The 18,372-nt window shown below is 43.9% G+C and overlaps 1 protein-coding gene across 1 annotated transcript in view; it reads left to right on the top strand.

Annotated features, from left to right (window-relative positions):
- Positions 1–18,087, top strand: part of ITIH2 (inter-alpha-trypsin inhibitor heavy chain 2) — a 35,809-nt gene extending 17,722 nt beyond the window's left edge. The window contains exons 11-20 of the mRNA XM_059055948.2: positions 1,531–1,712; positions 2,593–2,778; positions 3,150–3,289; positions 5,109–5,278; positions 7,047–7,184; positions 12,899–13,012; positions 13,455–13,653; positions 14,211–14,383; positions 15,628–15,739; positions 17,930–18,087. Of these exons, the coding sequence (XP_058911931.2) occupies positions 1,531–1,712; positions 2,593–2,778; positions 3,150–3,289; positions 5,109–5,278; positions 7,047–7,184; positions 12,899–13,012; positions 13,455–13,653; positions 14,211–14,383; positions 15,628–15,739; positions 17,930–18,077 (1,562 nt within the window). The 3' untranslated portion in view covers positions 18,078–18,087. The remainder of the gene's footprint in view (positions 1–1,530; positions 1,713–2,592; positions 2,779–3,149; positions 3,290–5,108; positions 5,279–7,046; positions 7,185–12,898; positions 13,013–13,454; positions 13,654–14,210; positions 14,384–15,627; positions 15,740–17,929) is intronic.
- Positions 18,088–18,372: the final 285 nt, after the last annotated feature.

The raw sequence follows: 18,372 nt of genomic DNA on the forward strand, positions 1-18,372 counted from the left end.
TCAAAATGGGAACTCAAATGGCATTTGCCTGAGTGTCTAAACCATTTTAAAGCCATGTTTCCTAAAAGAAGGATTCTTTTGACCCTGAAGCATTCGCTCCACTTTAAGCAGTCCCCAGACATTTGGGGGGAGGACGCTCTTGAATGCCTCCGTTTCACCTCCACAATGTGGGGAAACTTGCATTTGAATTTGAGTCACATGCTATGAGGATTGCTGATACATACTAGTGCAGTGTGTTTATTTCCTCAGCGTAAGCTGTGTGTGAGGTGGTGTGTGGAGAGTGTGTGATGAGGAAGTATCCTCTGAGTCTGCAGTGACCTGTGCTCCAAATTTCCCCCATGTGCTCACTGCACCTGGACAGGTTACTTCTCTCTGATGCATCCTGTGTGTTTTCTTATCCACACGATGGCTCGCCATCTCCCTGCTTCTATTACATATACTGTTATTTTCATTTGCGTCTTTACACGGACAAGCATCAGTGAGAGTGAATGCTAGATTGCGCTGCAGTCCGTCTTGTAGACAAGGATGTCCCTAACTGTGCCTGACACAGCTCAGTGGAAGGAGAACCAGTGATGCAATTCTGACAATGTACCAGAGTTCTAGAAATAGGGAGAGCGAGGCAGAATGGCAGTTGTTGTGTATTTGTCATAGATTCAGTGCTTGGATCAGATGACTTTTAAAATTCAATTTTAGAATACAATCTTAAGGAGAAAAAGGAAATAAGCTTAAAAAATTGTCAGTTTCTTACTCCTGACCCTCAACCATCCAGTTCCTGTCCCGGGAGACAGTCACTGGTTACCAGTTTCTTGTGTGTCTTTCCAGAGATATTCTAGGTGTATCTGTATACTGTATATCCATATACACACAAGTATATGAAAATATATACACACGCATACATACATGTATACAAATGCATTCTGCATACACTGACCTTCACCTTGTTTTTCTCCCCTTTAAAAATGTGCCTTTGGGGCTCCCCTGGTGGCGCAGCGGTTGGGAGTCCGCCTGCCGATGCAGGGGACACGGGTTCGTGCCCTGGATCAGGAAGACCCCACATGCCGCAGAGCGGCTGGGCCTGTGAGCCATGGCCGCTGAGCCTGCGCGTCCGGAGCCCGTGCTCCGCAATGGGAGAGGCCACAACAGTGAGAGGCCCACGTACCGCAAAAAAAAAAAAGTGCCTTTGAGATCATTCAATATAAACACATAAAGAGTTGCCATGTTCTTTTTTATAACTGCATAGTATTTCAGTTTGAATACACCATAATTTAACCCATCTCCTTTATCGGTGTACATTTAAGTTGTTTCTAATGTGTTGCTATTCCCAATAACGTTGCTATATACCACTGCCCATCCTTCATTTCAACATGTATGAGGGCATCGCTAGGGAAAATTCCTAGAAGTTGAGTGACTGAGTCAAGGCATAGGTGCATTTTGAATTGGGACAAATTTTGCTAAACTGCCCTCCATGCGTTTTCCCAAATCTTGATAGCATTGCCTCCTCACTCCTTTCCCTCCTGTCATCATCTTTAGGGGAATTGAAATTGTCAAAAATTCAGAAAAACGTGAAGCACAACATACGAGATAACATCTCCTTGTTCAGTTTGGGGATAGGATTTGATGTTGACTATGATTTTTTGAAGAGACTCTCCAATGAAAACCATGGGATCGCGCAAAGGATTTATGGAAACCAGGACACTTCTGCCCAGCTCAAGGTAACTTTTTTTTCTGTTCTTTTTTTTTCTTCACTTGAAGTCATTCAACTAGCAATATCTGATGCCTAAAAGAAGATGGCTGAATTTAAGTAAAAATTGACATTATGTCACAGCTATATTAGGTCACAAGAATCGGGGAAGTGTTCTGTTCCTTTCTTATGCACCCCACCCCCACTTGTACACCTGCAGTAACAGTGAGATGAGAGGCGGCAAGGTGATGGATACCAAGTTCCCTACTCCCCGAACAGGTCTTGGGAGACACCATCACAGCTTCTTGTGTCTCTCCAGTCCCGCTAAGCCGTCGGTCCTCCTAATCATCATGGGTACTGTTCTCCCTTTAAAGTACATTGGCATCTTGGAAATCAACTTTCTATAATGCAACACAAATCAAACTATAGCCTGTACATTTCCTTAAATATAAAGGATATCAATTACTTGTTTATTTTGACTAAATGGAGAAGAAAAAAGGAAGGAGAAGAAGAATATACTTTATTCCACCCTCTGTCAGTACCAGGTACCATCTATCAATAGCAGGCACCATATTTAAAGCTGGGGACAGGTAAGAGACAGGTTCTAATTTGGGGGTATCCACCCAGCTGACTTATTATGAGAGTCCATGAGCTTTTCGTGCTCGACATAACAGAAAGAAAATATGCTGGGCTCTTAAATCAAGAGTAATATTCTTACCAAAGTCTTGATTGTCTCTGTTTTCAGTTCATTGAATAACTATGAGAATTTTCCATAGCTTTCCACAGAGATCCTGGGAGAATAAATTGAGCGATGTCTACTAAGCCCTTGAAGAATCTCAGAGAGAAATGCTTTAGATCTATAAAGTGATATGAAAATAATGATTTCTCTGTTTTTTTTCTATGAATCATAGAAATTCTACAACCAGGTCTCGACTCCCTTGCTCCGGAATGTTCAGTTCAACTATCCCCAAACACCAGTAACAGATGTCACTCAAAACAGTTTCCATAACTATTTTGGAGGCTCAGAGATCGTGGTGGCAGGAAAAGTTGACCCTGAAAAATTGGAGTACTTACAGAGTATTATCACTGCGACTTCGGTACTTCTACTTATCTGCTTATTCTAAAAATACGAATTGTCCCCTTAGTATACAAGAGACATCTTGTATATTAACAGGCTGATACTCTGAATTCCAAGAATCATGTGGGTATAATAAATGCAAAAAGCAAAAGGGAAGGCCTGAGAATATCTGTGCCATCTTCCCAACTATTGTGTAAATCCTTACCTTTTCATCCCAAACTCTAGAGTTGGCACTTACTTCCTCTTGTGTATTCTTTTGGATTATTCTGCATTCCCCTTCAAGTTGCCCGCTACCCTGATTCACTCACAGTAGATCCTTTGGAAAATGTGAATTGATTAACTGCAATTCTGCCCCACTGGTGTCTTTCAACTGAGCCTTCCATTGTCCAGGCTAATGCAGAGTTAGTCTTGGAAACCCTGGCCGAGGTGGATGGCTTGGAGGATTTTCTATCCAAAGACAAGCATGCAGATCCTGATTTCACCAAGAAATTGTGGGCCTATCTGACCATCAACCAACTTCTGGCTGAACGGTAAGAAGACCATACACCACAGGGATTTGCAAAAGCAAAAGACTTGCCTTGGATACTTGACATAATAGACAAAAAAAAAAAAAAAGTTTGGAACCAAGAAAGGCAGCAAATTATTACAGGGTTTGGAGTATTCATTTCCACTGGTTTCAGGCAGTTTTAACTCAAGCTGGGTTCACTCTTTTTTCTTTTTTTCTTGACATAGAACATGCATACAATAAAGCAGGTGAAGTGCCTTCATTTTAAATGTACAGTTTAATGAATTTTTATGCATATCACCCACGTAATCAGCACCCGATCCAGACACGGAACAGTTCTTCCATTTCTGAAGTCTCCTTCATTCTCCTTTCCACTCAACACCCACCTCCCACCTCAAGTAGAAATCACTATTTTGACATCTGTCACTATCAATTAGTTTTGTCTATGACAAAATTTCATATAATGATACAAACTGTGTTTTTTGTTTCTGGCTCCTTTCACTCAATGTGATGCCCGTGAGATCCATCCATCTCACTGCAGTGGGTATCAGGAATTCATTTGCATTTACTCCTGAAAATAGATTATTGTCCAAAGAGAAATTTACGATTATGCAATTCTGACATCACATAGGGAAGGGCTTCCTATAGGTACCTATTTCATCTCTGGCTTCTCAGCTGACTGGTATTTAAATGCTCCAATATAAAAACTGTCTTTCTAGAGTAATGTATGGTTCTTTGATCACATGTATCAGAATTACAGGGGGGTATTTGGATAAGAAAATTACTGTTTCCCCAGGCCGCCTCCACCTATTTGATCAGATTCTTAGGAAGAAGGAGGAGGGTGGTGTGAACGGGGCTGGAAAAATGAGATACGGCTCTATAACTGTGCCCAGAGAGAAAATCCTTAATGTCAGTAAGATTATAAAACAGACACAAGATTGTAAGCTGTGGCTTTAAAGTGAGTGAGAACCGTCCCTGCATCTTTAAGAGGCAACTGGGTGCATGTAAAGGTATATAGCAAATTGCTGCAGACGTTAAATATTGACTTTTAAAAAAACAATCCCTGTAAAGTGGATCAGTGGTTGCCAGGGAGCAGTGGGTGGAAAGGATGAACAGGTAGAGCACAGGGGATTTTTTTAGGGCAGTGAAACTACTCTGTATGACACTATAATGGTGGATACCTGTCGTTACACATTTGTCCAAACCCATAGCATGTACAACACAAGAGTGAACCCTGGGTGATGATCATGTATAGATGCAGATGTATCGATTGTAACAGATGTACCGCTTCTAGTGGGAGATGTTGATAATGGGGGAGGTTGTCGGGTGGGGGAGGGGGCAGGGAGTATACGGAAAAGCTCTACTTTCCGCTCAGTTTTGCTGTGAACCTAAAACTGCTCTCAAAAATAACTTATTTAGGCTTGTTTCCAAGGGGGAGGGGGTCGGGGGAGGGGTGGAGTGGGAGGTTGGGGTGAGCGGATGTAAGCTATTACATCTGCTAAACGACAAGGTCCTACCGTATAGCACAGGGAACTATATTCAGTGTCCTGGGATAAGCCATAATGGAAAAGAATATGAAAACGAATGTATATATGTGTATAACTGAAGCACTTTGCTGTACAGCAGTAATTAACACACAGAACAGTGTAAATCAACTATACTTCAGTTAAAAAAAAAATAATTGTTTAAAAATTCCTTAGGACTGCATGGATAGACAAAGTACTAAGCTTCATGAAGCCAGTTAATTCTGTCTTACCTCGTGGTCCCTAGGGTCCCAGTTGGACCCAGAAGTGGTGGAGTTAAATCTAGTGATGCTGTCCAATGTCTCTGTTTCCTGAGTCCAGGAGCCTGGCTCCTACAGCTGCTGTGAAAAGGAAAATTACAAAAACAATCCTGCAGATGTCTCTGGATCACCATATAGTGACCCCCCTCACATCCATGGTGATTGAGAATGATGCCGGGGATGAACGCATGCTGGCAGACTCCCCTCCACAAGACCTTTCTTGTTGTTCAGGTGAGTCTGCCTACCTGGTGCAGAAATGTTTCATAAGATGTCACAGAAAAACCCAAGCGAACTTTCTGGCCAACCCAGTATTTTTTTTATAAGCCTAAGTCCTGATAAGCCTTGTTGACCTAGACAAGAGTAAACCGGAACGGAAAGAACTTGGTTACAGCAGTGGCAGTCACTTATCTGAACTTCTTTGCAGTCATACACAAAACTCATATAGAATCTAGTACTCAGAAAAGTATTTTTAATGGTCTATCAGATGACAGGTCAGGCCCTCCTCCAATCCTGTTGAAAGCAAAGAATTGAAAACTCTCTGACTTACAAATAGATTTGTTTCCTAGACATTGAAGTTATTCCATTTGGGGGCCCTACACCGATTTTCAAACGGACACTTAGTTCCCGGGAGGTTTTTGGTGAGGCAGGCAGGAAAAAGGTGTGTGTGCCTTCCATTTCTAAATTAGGAGAAAGGGGTTTTCTTGGGGAAAATATATAGGGAAGCTAGGAGGCTCAAAATTGCCATAAAGCTATCCATGATCTCTGTGTCTTGTGGCATGTCCCAAGGTACACCCAAGGGCACGTGTGCCCACATTTAGAAGAGCTTGGTTTACTCATCTTCTTCCTTTCTCCCTCTCTTAGGGAGAAAGGTCCTGTTATAACAATCTTGAGAATGACCAGCATTCACTGGAGGGATCGTTTTCTGCATTTTTAATTCTGTCCAAGTGAGATGCCAACTTGATGACAGTGGTCCAGGCTTCAAGAAACTCTTACTTCTGACTTCCAGTTACAATAGCCTGAAGCCTCACAGCTAAATTTATGCAGGGAGAAACTCACACTAGATGACCTGGCATTTATAGGTGATTTTATATCCCCTGGATAAAATGCCTAGGTGAACTGGCATTTTTTCTCAGAGACAAGGAGCTGACTGTGTATCAGAAAGCCAAGTGAATTTTCTGCAACCAGTAGGGGATATTGGTTGGTTGGGAAACTAAATCGTTCAGATTGATTGTTTTGTTTTGTTTTGTTTTTTAATTGAAGTATAGTTGATTTACAATATGGTGTTAGTTTCAGGTGTACGGCAAAATGATTCCTATATATATATATATATATATATATATATATATATGTATGTATGTATTTTCAGATTGTTTTCCATTATAAGTTATTACAAGATATTGAATATCGTGTTATACAGTAAATCCTTGTGGTTTCTGATTGTCGTTTGGTGAGTAGATAGGGATAGATCTGAGAAGATGCCGTCCAGAGTCTGGCTGGACTTCATCTCCCCAGTTTATGGTGAAGGCACAAGGTCCTTCCCCAACCTCCGAGGGCTGGTTCCTCCTACTACAGACCCTAGCCCGGGACCCAGACTCTGCAGAGGAGCCTACAGCAGGCCATCACAGCATGACGCCAGAAGGAGCTGGAAGATAGAGAACTCAGGAATAAAAATAATGGGAGAAAATCTTAGCTGAGAACCTCTGGGGTCTGTCTGCATAAAACAGATTCTTTTTTTTTTTTTCCGGTACGTGGGCCTCTCACTGCTGTGGCCTGTCCCGTTGCGGACGGAGCATAGGCTCCGCGGCCATGGCTCACGGGCCCAGTCGCTCCGCGGCACGTGGAATCTTCCTGGACCGGGGCACGAACCCGTGTCCCCTGCATCAGCAGGCGGACTCTCAACCACTGCGCCACCCGGGAAGCCCCCAGATTCTTGATATTGTAAGCAATGTCCATGGAAAAGTAAACCCAGAAACTAATGGATTCAGTTTTTTCTATGCAGGTGCCCTGTATTATGGCAACAGAGTTGCTCCAAATTCATTCCCACCTTGGGTGAACCCTTCACCGACACCAATGGTCCCAATGCCTGCGGTTGGCGCTCCAGTGCTTGAGACAACCCCTCCTCCACACGTGATGAGAGGTAAGGGAACTTCCACAATGCTTCCACATCCCAGATCTCAACTGGACCATAATGCCATGGAGCATTTGTATACATTTTAAAAATCCTGGTAAAACTGGGAGCCTTTTATAGGCATCGTTAACTTCCATGGAAAGAAGATGGCCCCATGTATGAGTCAGCTTGGGCCACTAAAACAAAATACCATAGACTGGGTGGTTTAAGCAACAGAAGTTTATTTCTCCCAGTTGTGGAGGCTGGGAAGTCCAAGATCAAGGTGCCAGCAAGGTATATTTCATTTTCTTCGTTTGTACACAGCACCTGTCTTCCTGTGTGTTCACATGGCCCATTTGTATATGCACTGGAGAGAGAGAGAGAGGGCAGGCTCTCCAGTGTCTCTTTTATAAGGGCACAAATCCCATCATAAGGGTCCCACCCTCATGACCTTGTCTAATCTTCATTAGCTCCCAAGGCCCCACCTCTAAACACCATCATGTTGGTGGTTACAGCTTCAGCATATGAATTTGGGGGGGACAACGCATTCCATAGCACCCCATTTCCAACTGTACGAGGCAAACCCTCTGGGATGGGAGAGATACACCTCTCGTGTGGGGAGGGCCAATGGGTATCAATGGAAAGGACATCTGTGGAGATTGTTCATGACACTCATTTGAACTTAAGTTACCTAACATGTCTGCACTTCACCTCCTTCATTTTGAAAACAGGCATCATGATACTTGTGTAGCTGTAAGTACGTAAGTATCATGATGTAAGCTACTTACGTAGCTGTCGATTAAATGTGTAACCATCTTTAAAGAGCTGGCATGTTACAGTCACTCAATAAATAGGTGTTTTGTTTGTTTTTGGCCGCACCGTGCAGCATGGGGGATCTCAGTGCCCCCGACCAGGGATCAAACCTGTGCCCCCTCCAGCGAAATCGCAGTCTCAACCACTGGGCCGCCAGGAAAGTCCCTAAATAGGTGTTATTATCAATTTTATAATCAAAAATACTTGAATGTTGTTTCCTATGTAACTGCATTATCATACATTATTTTGTGGGGTTGTTTGTTAATTTGCTTATTTGATTTTAGTCAACAGCATATTTGAAAATCCTAGTTTTGCTCAGCATTTAAAAATCTTTCTACCAGTGGTTTCAGTAGCAGGCATGGGTAGCAGATGCAATCGTGGGAAAGCCAGGAAAACAGATTTCCTCGCGAGAGCCCTGGCAGCTGCAGCTGGCTTCCTTGTGCACATTCTTTCTTTGCCTTCTGGTTGTCAACCTCTGCAGGGTCTTATTTCTCACCCAGAGAGAGGAGCTGCCTGGGGGAAATAGGAAACTATCTTCTCTCCTGTCCCTGGTCTGCACTATGCCTTTCAGTGAAAGGCATTTCCACTGCCTACCCATTGGCTGGTTCCATGTGGAACGCTTGTGCCCCTTTTCTGCCTTTTACTTAGGAGTAAATTTCAACATTCAAAGAAGGAGCACATCCGTCTCCCTCTTGGAAGGTCCAAAGTACCAGCTTAACTTGGGTGGTTTGCAGTTTAAATATCAGAGTAGCTTCTGGTGTAGCTTCTTAAAAATGTGCTGCTTTTCTAGACTGCTTGAAATATAAGACTCTTCTATCCAGAAATCCTCAGAACTGATTTCTCAGGACTGTACACCTACCACTCGCCTGACATCAAATTATAACAGAGAGAACACAGCAAGGACTTTGAATGGATATTTATGATATCTTTAAATATCTTTAATAAGTATCTTGATAGAGATATTGTAAAACATCCCACCTCGACGACTTAGCTCTGAAATTGTTATTTGTGGGCCCAAAGTGATCTTCTTCTTCACGCTTTCATTGATGGTGATGCTTCAGACAGAGGTCCCTCCAATCCCGTCCCACATCACCTCCAACCATGGAGCTTTGGTGAAGGGCTCTGCACGTGACTCTCAGAAGTGACAGCCTCGTAAAGTGGCACGTGAGGAGGGAACCTATGTGTCCAAGGTTGCTGTGCTTGCAACAACAGCCATTTTTACTATGTGTTTCCGACAAGTGGCTTCTGAGAGCAAGACCTGATTGCAGTGACAAGTTCATGAGTCACTTAAAATGTTCCTTTGCGGGCTTCCCTGGTGGCGCAGTGGTTGAGAATCCGCCTGCCGATGCAGGAGACACGGGTTCGTGCCCTGGTCCGGGAAGATCCCACACGCCGCGGAGCAACTAAGCCCGTGAGCCATGGCCGCTGAGCCTGTGCGTCCGGAGCCTGTGCTCCGCAACGGGAGAGGCCACAGCAGTGAGAGGCCCGCATACCGCAAAAAAAAAAAAAAAAAAAAAAAAAAAAAAAAAGTTCCTTTGCAAAATAAAACTTTCGTAGAAACATGTAGAGCCTGAGCCAATTTATTTTGAAGTGTTCTTCTGAGTAAGAATGCAGTGCTTGCTCTGAGTGTCTTGTCTCTGCTGAATGAGGCAACCAAAAGGACAAGGTCTTGAGAGTCAGACAGTTCTGGGGTCAAACTCTGCCCCCATGACCTTGGCCTGGACACTGAAACGTCTATGGGTCTCAGCCCACCTTCAAAATGGGGATGATAATAACCTGCAAGGTGGTTCTAAAGTAGGTTCCTGGTTCCTGGGAGAAGCTCAGTAACCCCAGGTCCTCAATCTCCCTCCAACCTGACCAGAATGGAAGGCTGCACAGACTAACGTCAGTGTGATCTTTTGTTTCTGGTAGACGTCTATCAACTCATTACGGCAGTACTGATTCACTGCTGCTCACCAAAAGTTCTGATGGAGGGGATTTAGGTTCATCAAAATGGCAAAACCCATCATTATCTTTAATGAAAGCAATTTCCTTCAAGCCAAGTTATCTCAAAACACCCTATTTGTGTAGAGGAAAGAAGAGGCTATCATCATAAAATGATTTTTTTGATTAAAAAAAACAAAGAGCCGGGAACCTTTGTTGCGTGTTTTAATGATGCCCTCTCATGCCCAGCTCCTACACAAAATCAATTAACCAAGTACTTATTGACTACAGAGCATGAGCTTGGTGGTGTGAGGGGTGCAAAGAAGTACAAGATTTTGTCCCAGTTCTGGATGAGTTTATCCTCCATTTCGAGTTCCCAAACCCACACTTGAAGGAGCATATCAGGATGGTTCGGAGAATGGGCGTGTAATCAGATGGCGTGGCTTTGCGTCATAACTCTGCCACTTATTAACTCTGTGATGTGACCTCAGGCAGGTCACCTGTCCTCTGCAGGACTGCGGTGAGAATTAGTTAATATTTGCAAAGAGCTGTGTGATAGCATCTAGAAAACAGCAACCTCTCACCGGATGGTAGCCTGCTCTTCCAATTTTATTTTGGAAAACACAACCACTGCAGGTCTTAAGTCAAACCTTCCCCTTCAGTTTCCTCAATTCTGAGGCTAGAAGCCTGGAAGTGCTAAATGACTCCTCTCCACTCGGTTACCAGATACTGTGGATTCTACCAGATGAGTCTTGAATTTCCCCTCCCTCGCCGTACCCATTCGCCCACCATGCTGCTTTTTGCATTTAACATTTCTTGCTTGAATTACTGCTGCCTTAGCTGCTCAATGATCTTCCTATGTCTACTTTCTGATCCTTAATTCATACCGCGACCAGTAATTTTCCTAAAATGAGCGTCAAATCATATCACATTTTTCTCCAAAACCTTCAATAGCTCCCCAACAGAATAAAGGTCCGTTCTGTGGCCTGGTGGTCCACGGTACCTACGACCTACATTCTTAGTCTTATCTAAGACTTTGCAAAAACCCGTCCTCTAGTCATCTTGAGTTACTTTCTGAACAAATCATCAACTTCTCTCCCTCCATGCCTTTCCTCATTCTGTCCACTCAGAATAAAATATCTCTCTCCTGCGTCTTTTATCTCCCTGTGTTTTCCTACCTTCAGGACTTAGTTCAAAAGCCAACCCTTTTTTTTTTTTTTTTTTGCGGTATGTGGGCCTCTCACTGTTGTGGCCTCTCCCGTTGCAGAGCACAGGCTCCGGACGCGCAGGCCTAGCAGCCATGGCTCACGGGCCCACCCGTTCCGCGGCACGTGGGATCCTCCCAGACCGGGGCACGAACCCGTGTCCCCTGCATAGGCAGGCGGACTCTCAACCACTGCGCCACCAGGGAAGCCCAAGCCAACCCTTTTATAAAGCCTTTCTCCACTTGCCTGGGTGGAATCGATCATCCTTGCATCTTCATCCCCAGAGCAGTGTGCTTGGGCTATTTTTCGATCACATACTTTAGTCCACCTCATATTAGTGGTTGTGTCTGCCTTCATGAAAGAAAAAATGATATTCTCTTAAAGGAAAAAATTATTCATGACATTTGTTAAAGCACGCTAAGGAACAATTTATTCATGATGGGTGTAGAGACCACTGCGTTGGGGTATTGCAGTGCAGGAGGGAGATTAGACTCAACTCTGAACACACCACGGGCAAGTGGGAATTTACAGACAAAAACCAGGCTGGGGTCAGTAAATGGAAGATTACCAAGAGGAAACATCAGTGGAAAGGGGGCGTTCTGGTTAAACTAACCTAACAGGATCCTTGCGGAAGGCAAGCCAGGTAATCAGACCTCACTTGAGGATGGTGCGGGGAGGAGAAACCTGAATAGATATCAAGGGTGATCAGATTTGGAGGGTGGGGGATTCGAGCTAAACCTACTTAGTAGGACTTTTGCTAAAATTCGACAATGCAGAGAGGAACATGGAAGTCCAAAAGTTGAGGTCAAACTTGAAGAGTTCAGGGAAGGCTGAGCAGAGTTAGTCCCAGGAGAGAGTCTTTGTCACTCCTTCATTGAATTGTTTCTCTCTTGAAGGTAAAGACTGTGACTTATTTATAGCTACCCCAAGCGTTGCCTAATTCAGAGTTTTGCACATAGTTTGGGTTTTTTTCTTACCAAATATTTGTTGAATGGGTAAACAAACAAACAAAAAAGATCAGCCAGAATAATGGTGTCTAGTAACAAAGGAGTACTTTCTTGGGAATAGCTTGATCCTTCATTGCTCTTGGAATTGATCAATATTAATCCGTATGCCAATAGGCAATATTATGTCTTTTTTATTTTCATGTGCTGTGTATGACTACTTAAAAATACAGGTATCGGGCTTCCCTGGTGGCGCAGTGGTTGAGAGTCCGCCTGCTGATGCAGGGGACGTGGGTTCGTGCCCCGGTCCGGGAGGATCCCACATGCCGCGGAGCGGCTGGGCCCGTGAGCCATGGCCGCTGAGCCTGCGCGTCCGGAGCCTGCGCTCCGCAATGGGAGAGGCCACAACAGTGAGAGGCCCGAGTACCACAAAAAAAAAAAAAAAAAAAAACAAAAAAAAAACAGGTATTTCACCTATCTATACACACACTGTATATACACATATGTAGTGCATTTGTAGTATATATTATATATATATAGTGTGTATGCTTGTGTTTCTTATTCCTTATGTCTTTCTTATTCATTTTTTTCTCTCTAGCCTAGAATATATGTGATAGCTACAAAACGAGTATACACCATATTTGTAAGATAACCTAGAACTCTGATGGCAGCTCTATGAGGAAGGGACAGCACTTGGACCACTGGGTCCCTGGTGCCTAGAACAGTACCTAGCATATAGTAGGAGCACAGTAAACATTTGTTGTTGTGAAATGAAAGATGTTCAGGAATAAAATACTGTTCAAATTAATCTTCCTTTCTATGATTTTGTTTGTTTTCATTTTCTTTGTATATTTTCCAGTTGAAAATGACCCACACTTCATCATCTACCTACCAAAAAGCCAAAAGAATATTTGTTTCAATATTGACTCAGAACCTGGAAAAATCCTCAACCTTGTTTCTGATCCAGAATTAGGTAAAATAAAAAGATATTATATTAGAATTAGACTGCTAGATCCTGGTCATTCTTCACTGTCACTACCTGGGATTTCTTTCTTTCCTACCTTAATAAAATCTTATATATATATTTCAAACTACTCTTTTCAAACTCTGATAGTGAGAAATGAATTATAAATATATTCCTAACTATTTGAACTATTATAGATAAAATACTCTGAGTATGAACTAGCAGAACTTGTGATATGATTAATTTAAACCATAATAAAATAGTTATAAAATGAGAATTACAGAGGAAAAAAATGTTATGTAAATCCTGAAGCTAAATAAAAAAATAATTTTCCCATACTGTCAAGTTTTATAAATTTGAATTATGGTGCCCACATGTGCAAAAAAAAAGAAAGAAAGAAAGAAAGAAAAAGAGTGCACAAAAGAGAAAAAAACATTTTTTTTCCTTGCAGGGATTTTGGTCAATGGACAGCTCATCGGTGCCAAGAAGCCCAAGAATGAAAAACTAAGCACCTATTTTGGGAAACTGGGATTTTATTTCCAACGTGAGGACGTGAAAATAGAAATCAGCACCGAGACCATCTCCCTGAGCGGGGGCTCTCGAACATCCGTCTTGTCCTGGTCCGACACGGCCCACGTCCTTAACCAGAGGCAAGTACAGTTACATCCGAATTAGGGCGTATCCTTGACACGTGACTCCAACAACAAATCCAGACATGCGTGATACAAACATAAAACTCAAAATCCTCATTTTAAATGTGAAGAAGTCAAGGTTCAGAAATAATTTTGTTACTTCCTGCCCTGCTCCTGGCAGTGGAGTCTATGTGTTTTGGTCACGGTGTGTCTCAGTGCCAGCCTGGCGCCTGGCATACAGTAAGTGCTCAATAAGTACACGTTGGACGTGTGAATGACTCCATCAGCTGAAATCCAGCCCAGTGTGTCAGAGTGCTCAGAAACACTATGACTTTGTCCTATGAGTAATATCTTCCCATTAGTATCTGTTCATTGTTGATACGGAAATGTATACATTGCCAGAATTTCAGCGCTGGGAGATAAATCAACGTCCCGTGGCCAAAATGTTGTAAAGTTCTTAGAAAACGGGGGGGATCGTACGGGGCGGAGTGAAGTCATATCAGGGGTGGGAGAGGAATGACATTCTAAAACGAGTCTGTTCTGGAATCGTTAATTCCTTTTTGACTTCCCACCAGGGTGCTTGTCTCGGTGAAGAAAGAGAAAACTGTGACTATCGCCCTGGATAAAGAGATGTCCTTCTCTGTTTTACTTCATCGCGTTTGGAAGAAGCATCCGATCAATGTCGACTTTTTGGGGATCTACATCCCCCCCACAAACAAGTTTTCTCTTAATGTACACGGGTTGATAGGTAACGTGTCCGTGGACCATCTGGCAGGTGTGGGACTGACAGGTGTGGGTCTTGAGCAACTTTGGCTCAAGGTTAGAACATCTGATTAGAATGTGGGAAAGTGACAGGTGTGGACCCAAGGGTTCAGGGAGGACCCACACTCTGTGCCCTGGTCTTAATTTATGAAGGGTGCCCGAGTGACACACAAAGAGGTCAGTGTCATTGACAGCGTGTAACATTTACCGCTGCTCGCGGTTTCCATAGAAACATGAGACACATCTCACCATGCAGGGCCACGGGGAGGCCAGGTTTGAGTCAGGAACCAGAAGCCGAAGCCAGAGAGAGGTCCCGGCCAGAGCCTTTCTTGGGGTTTCTGTGGCAAAGACAGGACAGAGCAGGATGGTTTGGGGTTGGCTAGCTTAATAATTTCAGTGGGCATTGGGCTACAGGGTGGTCTCTCCTTGCCTGGCACCTGGCCCTGGAATGATTCCTTCTGGGGCTCCCAGGCCAGAGAGAGGAGGTCCGGCTCTGGCTTGGTTCGTTTGCAGATCCCCGCCATGCTTCCGGGTGAGTCCTTTGCTCTCTTTCAGAATTGGCTTTCCCAGGGAGGGGCAGTCTCTCCCCAGCCAGATGGAGTTTTTAAGATGTCAAAACATCATAATATACAGAGAATAAAAAACAAGATTCCTACAACCCAACACAGCGGTGCAGGGCGACTCATAATGCTATAGCTGGGACTATTTGCTGCTCCAGACAAAGTTTCCCAGGGCTGGGATTTCATCACATACTGGGCAAATTAAGAGAAGGGATGGATACATTGTAAGTTTTATGCTGTTTTTTCTCACTGAAGAGAAGTGAACTGGTTTAGGAAGTCCGTGATCACAAGCAGGGCGTCCAGGTCAACCTTCCCTACTTTTTAAAGAACGGTGGCAGTTAAGCGTACTGTATAGCATCACAAACCAAACGTGTTTCTAGATTTGAGCTGTACTCTCAGGTGCTGACATTTACCCCCACCATCAGGGCGTTCAATTTTACTTGGGGTCCAGTCGATCAGGCTCATATGTCAAATGACATATGAGTGAGCAGCATGGATTTGCCCTCAGGAAGAACCCATCCCCATCTGCATCCTTTTGCTCTCAGTACATCTGTCTACCCCAGAAAGTCTAGATGGGGGCACCAATATGCAGCTTGGGTCACATGACCAGCCTGTCCTTTTGTCTTCCCTTGAGTTACATGTAAATAAACGTCTGGACTTTGTTTCATAGGCCAGTTCATGTATGAGCCAAAGATACATATCTTCAATGAGCGACCAGGAAAGGACCCTGAGAAGCCAGAGGCAAACATGGACGTGAAGGGACAAAAGCTGATTGTCACCAGGTATGTCTCGGATGCATACTACGGGAACAAAAAGGGCTCCTGTTAGGATTGGACTCACACGGCCAAATAGAAGAGCAAGAAAAGCCATTTCAAGCTTTACCTGTGTCACACTAAACAATTCACCAGGAAGAGACACATACATGGCATTGGCGTAAGGACGCTGCAGAGAGTCCATCCGAAATGCAAAACGTGACCAGGCACATAAGTACGTACCATCAGATGCCAAGATTAATTAATCTACTATTCTCACCTTCATACATTAGAAGCCATACAGCCACAGCTGGATAATTGAAAAAGCAGATCAAAGGAAGAAATCATAAAAATATCTATGCACCTTAGTGCTAGTGAAAGAATGTGTAGATTTTTACTTAAGCCTAGAGCTTTCTTTTTGAGTATTTATCCACTGAATGAATGTTTGTGTTTGAATCTACTGAATACGTCTTGGTGTAGCTTTTCTTACACAAACCGTATCCATATGATTCATTTTGAAGTGAGAACATAGATACCTGTAAAGCATCCTGAGCGTAAAATTTTTATACATCTTTTTCATTTTTCCCAGTCTTTTACAGTTGTCTCACCCAGGCCTAATTTGGTATCATATTAAAGAATTCGGAGCCTTTTTAGCGTTTTTACAAAGCAGACAACTTTGCTCGATGAGAAATGACTCTTTTGGCACACGAATGTCATTGGCTTCCATGTACTTCATTAAACCATAAAATTACAACGATTAAGCTATAAAATTACAATAATTTTTTATTTATTTATTTATTTTTTGCGGTACACGGGCCTCTCACTGTTGTGGCCTCTCCCGTTTCGGAGCACAGGCTCCGGACACGCGGGCTCAGCGGCCATGGCTCACGGGCCCAGCCGCTCCGCGGCATGTGGGATCTTCCCGGACCGGGGCACGAACCCGCGTCCCCCGCATCGGCAGGCGGACTCTCAACCACTGTGCCACCAGGGAAGCCTTACAATAACCATTAAACCATAAAATTACAACAGTAAAATAAAATTACCGCAGAAATAGATTTGCGAACTGAAACAATGGGCTCTTAGTGAGTCCACGACTCAACTAGTATGGGTTTACCAGAGATCAGTGAGTTACCACTGGGCGTCAGTAAGCGTGTTTCATAGAAGCAGCGCTGAGCACAGTTGATCACAGTGATAACAAGTTATCTGAGGTTGGTAAACACACATCTACTCTGTGCTAATGACCAAAGGTAAAAAGGCTGGGCCCCATTTTCGTCTACTGCCAGCACCTCGTGACGCACAGCGGAAACTAACTCGACCCGTGGGCCTCGCGCAAAGGTGTGTTTTAAAGCTTATTAACGGCAATGTAACGTGTAACTTCTTTACCCTTAAAACGAAAAACATGAATGTCTCAGGAAAAGCCGGCGTCGCTCCTAAGTAGAACAGTCACCCCTGCAGTCAAGGTGAGAGGCACCTCAGATTCATCCTGCAGGGAACCTGTGAGCTGGAGCTTCGTTTCCACCTTCTTTCCATTTGAACGTTATTTCCGCCCCGCAGCCTCCCTGCAGTAGCCTCAGCTCCCCAGAGAGCACGATGGCTGCATCCTCTTCCAGCCTCACCAGAGAAACACAAGACACCCAGGAAATTGTGAATTTCAGATACTTGGGACATACTTCTGCTGCAACATGAGTGGTGTTTTATCTGAAATTCAAATTTAACTGGCATCCTGCGTTGTTATTTGCTAAACCTGGCAGCTTCTTCCTTGCTCTGGGCTAGTCTGGAGACTATGCCAGCCCTAGGAAACCTTGAGGACAGAGCCCCCAGCCAGTTCCCCCCACCCCCTTGTCCCTTTCCCCATGTCCGGAAAGAGGACTGCCTCTGAATACATGGGCCTCCCCTCCGCTAAGGCGGCAGGGAAAAAATAAAAAAGGAAAGTTAATTTGCACTCTTTACCTTCCTGGAAAAGTCCCCTATTGGTCAATCTCTAGACAGGTTATTTGAATTTCTAAGGACACACTGCTTATTGTCTGTCTTTCTAAACCAAGCCCCAGACTCTGGTACTTTGTATGACTTGGGGAACGGGGATGGGGCAGGGGGGTGTTAGCAGATACGGTGCTAGAAGGGGGCAGAAAACAGAGAGGGAGTGTGTGTCTTCTTTCTGGATACACAGGCTGGCCACGTCCCGGCCTGTGTCCTAACCACGCCCACCCGTCCTCCTTGCAGAGGCCTGCAGAAGGACTACCGGACAGACAGAGTGTTTGGGACCGACGTTCCCTGTTGGTTTGTGCACAACAGTGGGAAAGGCTTCATCGACGGACATTACAAGGATTACTTTGTGACTCAGCTCTACAGCTTTCTCAAATGGCCTTGAAAAGTTTATAGTTGGGGCAATTCTACGTATAAATCTACATTTTTTTTTTTCCTGCCACCTTTGTCGTCATTCTTGAGTTTGAATAATTAAAAACTAACCAGATATCATGGTGGTTTATAAAACCTGTTAACACACCTGAAGAAAATAAATACTTTGCAAAGAAGTTTTAGGATGTTGTTGCGTTTTCAGATGGGAAGGTGTGTTAATCGAGGTCGTGCAGAGGAGGGCTGCATTGGTGAGTCAAGCTGCCGTCCAGACGGAGTCCTGGGTTTGGCATTTACTGTAAGGACTTCAG

This window comes from Kogia breviceps, chromosome 3 (assembly GCF_026419965.1).
Source record: "Kogia breviceps isolate mKogBre1 chromosome 3, mKogBre1 haplotype 1, whole genome shotgun sequence".
Taxonomy (NCBI): domain Eukaryota; kingdom Metazoa; phylum Chordata; class Mammalia; order Artiodactyla; family Physeteridae; genus Kogia; species Kogia breviceps.